Source organism: Sarcophilus harrisii, chromosome 2 (genome assembly GCF_902635505.1).
Source record: "Sarcophilus harrisii chromosome 2, mSarHar1.11, whole genome shotgun sequence".
Classification (NCBI taxonomy): Eukaryota; Metazoa; Chordata; class Mammalia; order Dasyuromorphia; family Dasyuridae; genus Sarcophilus; species Sarcophilus harrisii.
This window is the reverse complement of record NC_045427.1, coordinates 280,985,392-280,995,390: the sequence shown is the minus strand read 5'-3', so window position 1 is coordinate 280,995,390 and position 9,999 is coordinate 280,985,392. Positions and strand designations below refer to the sequence as shown.

Below are 9,999 nucleotides of genomic sequence, written 5' to 3'. Positions count from 1 at the left end.
TATCAGGAGGTCAAGGACAAACAAGAAAAGGAGTGAAGGGGTGCCTTTCCAACATCCCTAGCTCTTCTCCCAGCGTACGGAATGGTGGCGTCCTGCAGGATGTGACGGCGTCGTAGACCTCAGCCGGCGTCCTTAGAGGGTGTTTCTCTGCCCTTGGCTGATCTCTCAACCCTCGGCTTCTCGGCCTGCCGGTAAGTTATTGATTCGAGAGGGGAACTGAAGTCGGGGAGGCTCCAGGTGCAGGCTCACACTCCCCCACCAGAGAAGGAGTGAGGGGTTGGGTTGGGGTCTCCAGGAGGGCCGAGGACGTTTGTGTCCCGGCCCGCGGGGGTGCTCCCTACATCCCTGGGGAGTAGAGACGGAAGTTTCTTCTCAGGCGAGAAATCTAGTGGCATTTAGGGACTACTGTGACCTCCTTGTGGACCGAAGCTGTCTCCTTCCAAAGCTGTCTTCCGGCCTGTGCTTAGTGACGTGCTTTTGATGCTTTGTAAAATGACAGCAGAGAGACTAAATCTCATTAGTAAAAATGTATTAGTGCTTACTACATGCTATGCACTGTGCTAAGTTCTTAAAAAATTGGTATACTGGGAGTAAAAGTTGCTGTGTTATAGTATTTAGAATGGGTAATGCTTTCTCCTTAAATTCTCAAAATCCCAGATTTTGGTGCAGCCACAAAACTGAATTCAGTTTCGTTAATTGTATTATCATTTGCTAAGTGAAAGATATTGATTGGCATTTTAACCAATGTTTTCTCATTAATAGCTAACATTAATATAACACTTAGAATGGAGATTGGACTTTTGATGTTCTTAGTACAGACAACTTTCAAAGTGATTAAATTCCCAGCAATGCAGCTTAGTAAATTTTCAGCATTTTAAAGTGTTGAAAAGTTGCTTGGGTCAGTTTGAAGTGAAATGATTTGCCTGTGTTGACAGATTTGAATCCAAGTCTTCCTGACTTCCAATCTGGCTATAGATTTACTATGTCTAAACTAAACATAATTATCTGACTGTTTCCTGAAAACAACCTGTTTTCCTCTGTCTCTTTAACTGTAAAATGGGGATAAAAACAGTATGTATGTATATATATATATATATCAGGCTTATTGTGAGGATCAAATATCTGAAGTAGTACTTACTCCATATTCTTCCCCTTGACCCTTTTAAGCTATCATCTTCCTTTTCCCTTTCTGCCCGATCTTTAAAAAGAATAATTAGAATTTTATTGCTTCACCATACATTAGTTTAAAACCTTACTCTGTTGCTATAGTGAAGTACCACTCTCTTAAGAACACTAATGATTTTATTGTTAAATATAATGACTTTTTCCCCCTCTTCATCTTTCTTAACTTCTCCATAGCATATGGAAGTATGAAGCATTCCTTGATAACCTTGTTGACATTTAAAATGCCTCTTCTTTCCATTCTGAAAGTTATCATTTGGGGGGGGGGGGGGGGGGTTAAGGGGAAGAGAATTGGTTCCTTTTCTTTTTCCTGACCCTTAAGTATATATTTCCCTCAAAAATATTCCCTTGGCCCTTAACTTTTCTCTCCATTCTGTGTCTCTTAATGATCTCAGGAACTCCCATATTTTATTAACAACTATTAAAATGAATACCAAATTTCGATCTTCACTCCCAATCTTTCTCTAAAGTCCTAGTCTCATATATTTTCATGTGAATTAGTGTGTCTACTTAAATTACTTGCTGGTCAGTGACTTGCCCTAGTGACAGCTAGTGTCAAGTGCCTGAGGTAAGGTTTGAATTCAAGTCCTGACTTCTTCAAGGCCAGTGCTGTGACTTCATTTGTTCATATTAATTAGTGCTAGCTTCCTAATTAACTATCTATATCTCAACACATAACACAAGTGCCTTTGCATGTAGGCGTTTAATAAATAATGAATTGAACTGGATTTAAGGCTTCCTTGTAAATGAATTCTTCCTTGCAGCCTTTTTTTTTTTTTTTTTTTAACATATTAGTTGGAGGATCACCTTTCTTCCTTACCTTTATCATTGTTACTAATGCTAAATTTTTCCTTTGGAATCCCTTTTTCCCTTTTATCCTTTGTCAAACTGGTCCAGACACTAAAAGTAAATTTTCTGAGGTTGTTTATGAAGGAAAAAGATACAGATGCAGAAAAATTATACCAAAGATAATTAAAAACTATAAACAAAAGAAAACTACTTTTAATTGTAATTGAAGTAAATGATACTTAAATTTCCTAAGCTATTCTGTGTAGTTATAGTTCCTTGACTCTAGCTTGGAACTTCAAATTGAACCATTTATTCCCCCTCTTAACCCGAAGATGATCATATCTTCTGTACTACAAACTTTCAGAGCTGATTTTTGGGATTCACCCATTGAGTGTTTATAAAGTGCTTTGCATGCATTATCTCATTTGAGCCTTGCCAAAAAAAAAAAAAAATTTAAAAAAATATTTTTATCCTCATTTTATATTTGAGGAAATCCAGAAAGCATCAAAAGAATTTGAGCCACCATATCACACCATGGATTAAATTTACTTGTCCGTTTTTATATGTCTGGCTCACAGTCAAAAAGCTTCCTGCATGCATGATGGGTTTTGGGTATTTTCCTTCTTTTTTAATAGAATTACTAATAAAAAATTCTCTTATAGTGTTTCTTGAGGTCACTGTGAAGTTAAATGACTTGCCTAGGATCACGCTAGTGTGTGAAAAGTCAGGACTTGAACCTGTGTCTTTCTGACTCCCAAATGATATAAAAGCTTAATAAAAAAGAATTAAAGGAAGAATTAAGGGTGGAAATTACAATTCTCGAAATTTAAAAAGAAAAATACAGCCAATTGTTTAGAACAAATCATAGGCATTCTTATTAAAACAGTGGACAGTGAAAAAGATTATCCTTCCAAATGAGTTGAAACCAATCACTCACTCTTTTCTTTGATAGTCTCTCTAAATTGTGTTAATTTGTGCATGTTTATATCATATCCCCAAATGGATCTCAAGCTTCCTGAAGGCAAGGACTGGTCTCTTAATCCTTTGTATTCCACTCAGAACATGCTGGGTATTCTTCACATAGCAGTTACTCTGTAATTGTTTGTAGAATTCATTCATCTTAGACTTTTTTAAAAATGAATTATCCAAAATATTATAAGATTTAGATATAGAAAGGCCCTTCCTTATAGATCAGGGATGGGGAATATCAGGCCTATAAGCTGTATAAAGCTTTTGAAATAATTTGCTAGGCAACTGCAGGCTATGATGAGCTGAAACTTAAGTATGACAACTTCCCACTGATTTTGAATTCTTTAAGTTGATAATTTTCTGTGACTTGTGAATAATGTTATAAATATCTAAATGGCCCTTTGCAGCAAAGTTTCTCACCTATTATAGATGATCTTTGCCTAGCAGCTTCATTTTACAGTAGTGGAAAATGGCCTCATAGTTTAAATCACTTACTCAGGTCATATAATTAGTTTATTGAATTATAAGAGTTTAGAATTGGAAAGAACCTCAGAAATCCATTAGTCTGACTAAACCCTCCATTTTATAGAAGTAGAAATTGAGACCCAGATGGATGTATGCAGCAGGTAGGATTCCCACTCTGGTTTTCTGACTTCAAATCTATTACTTTTTTCGTTATTACACTTCACCTTCTGTATATTCCTTCTTGGTCACTGTATATAATTACGCATAATTTAGTTTCTTCCTTAAAAAAAAAAATAGTTTTTCAACTATTTGTTCATTTAGGGGAAATTGATGTTTTCTGATAGTTCTGCTAATCAAGGTAGAATGGGAAGATTCTGGGAGCTGAATATCCTATCTCTGTCAACATATGTGTCCCCTGGAGCAGGTCACTGAATCTTAATATTCTCCCATGTAAAATGAGAGAGCTGCAAAAGAGGGACTTTGCTGTTCCTCCCAAAGTGCATTACAATGAAATCTAAATTTAGGATCTAATGTGGTGAAGAGATTTTTGTATTAACTTGTAATTATTGAAAAACACGTTTTCTAAGATACCTAAATTCAACTATTGTGATCTTTCGGTAACAAGTTTTTTTGTTACTTTTTTTTTAGTAGTCAGTAATAATATTTGATAGATTTGCCAGGATGTGTTTGTTTCAGTAGAAATTATAAGTAGTGCTTTTGACCTTGGAGCAAAAAAAACCCAAAAACTTATAAAACCTAAAATAAATAATTCTAAATGAATTTTATAAGGTGGATTAATTTGTCAGTAATGACTTCCATTTTGAACATAGAGAAAGAGAGAAAGAATTATCATAAAGCTCTTTTATTTTAACTCCTGAATGAAGCTGTAAACAAAACTCAAGAAACCAATTCCCAGAGAGGTTCACAACTGCTTTGTTGGTGGAACAAACTAAAAATGGGTATAATCATTCTGGAAAACAATGTAGAGTTATGCAAATAAAATATACATATGTCTATATTCTTTGATTCAGAGATTTTACTTTAGACATAAACCATTAAAGACACAGCAGATAAAAAAGAAAGGTTTCTTATACACCAAAATATAAGTAACAGAGTGGATATTTATTGATTGGAGAGCAGCTAAACAAATTGTGGTTTATGAATATCAGGGAATACTACTGTGCCTAAAAAAGAACAAGTATTTTTAATACAAAGAAGCATAAAAGACTGGCATGAACAATCAATTAAGCAGAGCCAGGAGAACAATATACTCGATGACTATTATGTAACAATATATATAATAATATATACAATAAGGAAAACATCTATCACAAAATAATTAAAACATTGCTGAAAAAAAAAAAACCTAAAATCTTTGTGATTAGGAACTTTTCATGTGTTATATTCTTATCAGCATTGTCTAGGACGTTGCCTGGAACATAATATGCATTTAATAAAATGGTTTCTGATTCATCATTAAATGTTGAATGAATCAATTAATGAGGCCCAAAGAATTTAAGCAAATTAGTAGTTTGAAGGAAACTTTAATATTCATATCAATCCCTTCTTTTCCACTAAATACTTTCTTCCTCTTTTAGATGAGATTTTTTAAAGAGTTCTCAAAAGCAAAAGTCTATCTTATGATGCCTTTTTCTTTTGTTTCTTTCTTTTTTTTTTTTCTTAAAGCAGTCATAATGAATTTGATTCAGACTCTTCGTGAGCACTGGGTTCATATCCTGGTACCAATGGGATTTGTCATTGGTTATTACTTAGAGAAGAGGAGTGATGAAAAATTAACTACTTTCCGGAATAAGAGCTTGTTATTTAAAAGGTTAGTTTACATATTTATTTTCTAGACCTTTTATTAACTAACTATAGTACTCAGCCAGCAATTTTCTGCAGTAAGTTTAAAATAAAAGCTATTGCATTCACTTTGGAATCTCATTCAAATGCTACCATCAAAAGAAAAATGTTCTCACAATAAACTTCATAAGGTATATCAATTGGATAAAGACAATAATTCTTGTATGTCACAAGTTTGTTTATTATTATTATGTTATTTGGAACTGGGAACACCTGTTTGGATTTTTTTTTTAAACCATCTTAAAAAAATTGATTTTGTCCATACTTGAGAGACTAAGACTTTATCAGTGTGGGTAATTCTTCCAGTAATACATCTCACAACCCCAAATAAATTAGGAGACAATGTGAGCTGCTGTGGCTGGAAAAAAATTGGAAGAAGGCACATCAGCTGCAAAATTTGGGGGGAGGGGGGAATGGATAACTCAGGAAGAAGTATAAACTGATGGATAATTGCAGTTCGAATAGGGGAGTTCCTCTGGTAAGTTATTAGCAGGAGAAGGTTCCAGAAAAGTGCACATGGTTAAACATTTTACAGCTGTTTTACAAGTTAAATATTCTTAAGTCAAGGATTGTCTATTTTTTATGTACCTCAAGAAATATATAATTTAGCTAGAAAAGTGCCAGAGAAGCATACCCAAAAAGATCAAGGTGATGTTCTATATAAAGTTAGAGTAAAAAGGAATTGAAATATTTTAGTCTAAGGAAAAGGCTGAGGATTTGAGATAAATGAATAAAATCATGAAAGAAGAGGAAATGTATACATTTGAATATATAGTATTTTACTTATTAAGTCTCTGTAGGATAAAAGAAATAGTATGATCTGGCATTATAAGAAGTAAGCTTGATAGGATTAATCCCCAAGAAGTGGGCTTCTTTGGTACAGGACTGAGGCACAAGAAAATAAAGACAAAAGTCTAATTTAACTAGATTTTCCCCCCTTTTCCCTGATACTTTCAGGTAGATTGTATATCATTTATGTTGACTGATATGCTGTTAGTTTTGTATCATAAAAGCAAGGATTACCATTTTTGAATATGTTGTAAAGTTATAATGTCACAGTTTGCACTATAGGAGCCTTAGAGGTCATCTGATTCAGTCTTCTCATTTTACAACAAGAATTTGAGTTACACAGAAGTTAAGGGACTTGCCAAGACTCACATAAAGTCAATGAAACAGGAGAGTTAGGAATTGAACCAGGTCTTCTAACTACAAATCAATTTCTCTTTCTATTACACTAGTGCCTCATAAAAATGTCATATTAACAAAATAAAATAGTAAGTTAACCTTCTCTCCTTTTTCCTGCTCACAAAAATTGTTTCTTAAATGTTTGTCCTTTATCTCTTTTTCCTTCTACACAGGGAACTGAAACCTGATGAAGATTCTACCTGGAAATAAAAACTTTGGCTGAATTGAGAAATGTTTGTGTTGAATAAAATAATTTATGAAAACAATGAAAATTGCTTTGTTTTTACTTAGGAAATTGTGTTTGCCCTAATTATGATGAGCTCTTTCAAACTAAGAAAATAACAAGCTCCTGGAAAAATTTGTTCAGATTTTTTTGTGTGGAGTATCTCCAAAGGACACAGGTCTTGACTTGCCGTTTTGAAAACAATTAAATGCTGTTCACAAATTTCTATGAAACACTCCAAACATATCATGTCCCAGACATCTAATAAGGCTCTTCCACCTGATATTAATAGCATAACAGCACTTATTAAGGTGGTCATAAATATCAAATATGTGTGTAAAGCCATTTCAAATATATAAAGCAAGGGTTACTAAACTTTTTCCACTTGCAGCTTCTTTTTACCTGAAAAATTTTTACATGACCCAGAATTTATAGATATATAAAATTAGATACACAAACCAAACATTTGCCAATACTAAGTCATTATTTAATGACTCCCAGTCTTTTATGAGACTCCAAGTGGGGTTACAAACCATAACTTAAGAAGCTGGGATATAAAGCACTACAGAAATACTAGTTATTAATAGTAATAGAAAAGTTTCATGGAAGAAGTTAGGTCTTTAACTTTTAATGTATCTGTCTTGCCCTCCCCCTCTTAAATTGTCAGATTTTTAATTGAATAGACATTTTTGAATGAATTGGGTGAATACAGAAGCACAGAACAGGCACATTTCAGTAAATGCTTATCTGGCTTCATTTAGGGATATTTTGTTACTCGTTAACATCTCTAAAAGTGAGATAGTTCATAGGATCATAGACCTAGAGCTAGAAGTGAACTTCATTATTTGATGCAATCCCTTCAGGAAATTATGGGGTAGAGAAGTAAAATTTCTTGACCAAGGTTACAAGGGATAGTGACAGTCTGGATTTGAACTCAGGCCCCTAGGATGCCTTGCTGATTAGCTGAAAAATTAGATTTCTCATTTCTGAACTCAACAGAAGAACTTGCTGCCTAAGTCTAACCACTTGCTACTCATAAACTCCCAGTAGCACATTGTTGTGTCCAGTGAAAAACATATTTCTCAGCCTGGCATTTAGCGCATTCCACAATCTAATTCCAACTTCAATCAACAAACATATTAAGTGTCTCCTATGAACTATACTAATATAGTATATCACTATACTAATGAACTAGGGATACAAAGACAAAACAAAGTCATTGCCTCCAAGGAGTTTCAATTCTAAGAGAAAATGACCAGAACATACTAGTAAATATCAGATACAAAGTAACCCTGGATGAAGGGGCACCAGGAAAGGACTTGAAAGAAGCCAGAGACTCCCAAAGGATAATAGTATATAATATATAATAATAAAAGATAATATTTGAGGAGGGAGAGCATTTCATACAAAAGCATGGAAACAGTCATGGGAAAAGGTAGGAAAAGGTCAGGTTCTAGTGATATTTAAATATTAAACAGGGGTTTCTATTTGATCATAAAAGTAATTTAGTTTTTATCATGTAGAGACATGGTCAGATCTATGCTTTGTGGAAAATGGATTGAAATGAGGAGAAATTTGGGACTTGATCCATTCAAGCTACAAGTCTAACAGGATAGTTGCTATGTGGATGAAAAGACCTATCAAAGAGGTGTTGCAACAGAAATAAGATTTGGTAACTTTCCAGCCTTGTTTTATATTACTTCTTCACTCTAGCCCAAATGGACTACTTGATGTTCCCTAACTAAACATTCCACTTAATATCACAAGCATTCAAACAGAACTCCCTGCTGACTTATTTCTTTGAATCCTTAATCTTCTTTCAAGGTGTCTTTTTTTTTTTTTTTTTTTTGAAAACATCTAAATTTTTCGGTAGCGAATGTTCTCTTCCTTCTCAATTTACCACCTGCTTACATATTCTGCATAAAGAACATATATCTACAGTGGCAAATAGGTGATGAAACAGAGTACTGGATTTGAAGTCAGAAAGACCTGATTTCAAATCCTACCTCAAACCGGTGAATATAGGCATATGCTTTTCTAAGTCTGTTTCCCCACTGCAAATAGCTTAGGAGGCAAATTATAATGCCTACCACAATTGTAGTGAAGATCAAACGATATGACATAATACAAGGTATTTTATAAATCTTAAAATAAGTGGCTTAATGGATAGAGTTGAAATCTGGAAAAGCTGAATTCAAATTTAGCCTAATACACGTAGTAGTTAGTTGTGTGACCTTGGGCAAAGTTACTGCAACTGAAAAAAAGATAATAGCACCCATCTCCTAGTGGTGTTGTGGGGATCAAATGAGATACTATTTGGAAAATCCCAAGTACAGGGCCTGACTCAGTATATACTCTTAAAGGTTTACCTTCTTCTATATTTGCAGTAGAATACAAATTCCTCTAAAACAGGAATGAAGTAACTGCTTAATACATGTTTACTGCAATGGATTTGGAGGACTAATTAGTTTAAAATACATATACACTGGGTCAAAACAATGAAACTGCTTGTTTCTATTTTAGCCTATGCTAAACTGCTTCTGTATTTCTTCTAGTTTATGTTGTGTTAGGCTACTGAAACTGCGCAATCTTAAAATTTACAGGAAGTAGTGTATATGCGTGAAATGTGCACATATATATATACACACGTATGTATAATAAGTACATAGATACATACATGAATCAATGTATCATCTACTTATGCAATCTAATAACCACCTAGCTTTATTTAGTTCCTTACCAACAAAAGCATGAATTTATCATTACGTCGTCTGAGTTCTGGGCTCAAGTTTTAGTCTTCTGACCCCAAATTCAGATCTTTTCCCTTTGTCACACTTTCTACCTCCTGCAAAAGAGCCTCATCTTTCACAGGCTCCCACAGTGAAGGTGGCAGGAAAAAAAGTCTTCGGAATCCCTCGATTCGAGCCTCAGGCTCCTTCTCTGAAAAACGAGGACCAAAGGATTTCTACGGCCCCTCCCCTGTAGGCACTCAACCCTAAGATCCTGAAAGGTGAAGGACCCACCTGGCCCGCCTGGACCTAGTTCAGTTAAACAATAGAGGGGAGCCCACAGCCAAACCTGACCCAGAAGATACCACAAGCGGCAGGAAATTGATCTGTTGGGGACCGGAAGTGCCGTGAGGGCGGAGAAGAGCAGCTCCGTGACAGTCACGTGGGAGATTACGCCTCAGGAAGGGCTCTCAGCAGACCCGCTCCCTCCTTTCCATCCTCCCCCCGCCTCCCCCTGTCTGCTTCTCACATGACTCCTGTCCCCTGCATTTGATTGGTCATCAGCGAGCTCGTGTGGGCGGGGTTTGGCGGAGC

General features: G+C 35.1%; 1 protein-coding gene across 2 annotated transcripts; it reads left to right on the top strand.

The window, feature by feature from the left end:
• The first annotated feature begins 6 nt into the window (after positions 1-6).
• On the top strand, positions 7-6,719 carry NDUFB1 (NADH:ubiquinone oxidoreductase subunit B1). 2 transcript variants are annotated; one of them, XM_031952295.1, is made up of 3 exons: positions 7-191; positions 5,092-5,236; positions 6,627-6,719. In XM_031952295.1, exons 2-3 carry the CDS (start codon positions 5,100-5,102, stop codon positions 6,661-6,663), a joined length of 174 nt encoding a protein of 57 aa, XP_031808155.1. In that variant the 5' UTR covers positions 7-191; positions 5,092-5,099; the 3' UTR covers positions 6,664-6,719. The 2 variants fall into 2 exon arrangements, with proteins under 2 accessions (XP_031808155.1, XP_031808157.1); XM_031952297.1 differs by having other exon boundaries at positions 107-191; positions 5,095-5,236.
• Positions 6,720-9,999: the final 3,280 nt, after the last annotated feature.

Excerpts from the sequence above, each read along its gene's own strand:
- NDUFB1 (XM_031952295.1), top strand. The coding sequence starts at position 5,100 with ATGAATTTGATTCAGACTCTTCGTGAGCACTGGGTTCATATCCTGGTA. Across the intron at positions 5,237-6,626 it reads AAGAGCTTGTTATTTAAAAG|GGAACTGAAACCTGATGAAG; the intron begins GTTAGTTTACAT and ends CCTTCTACACAG.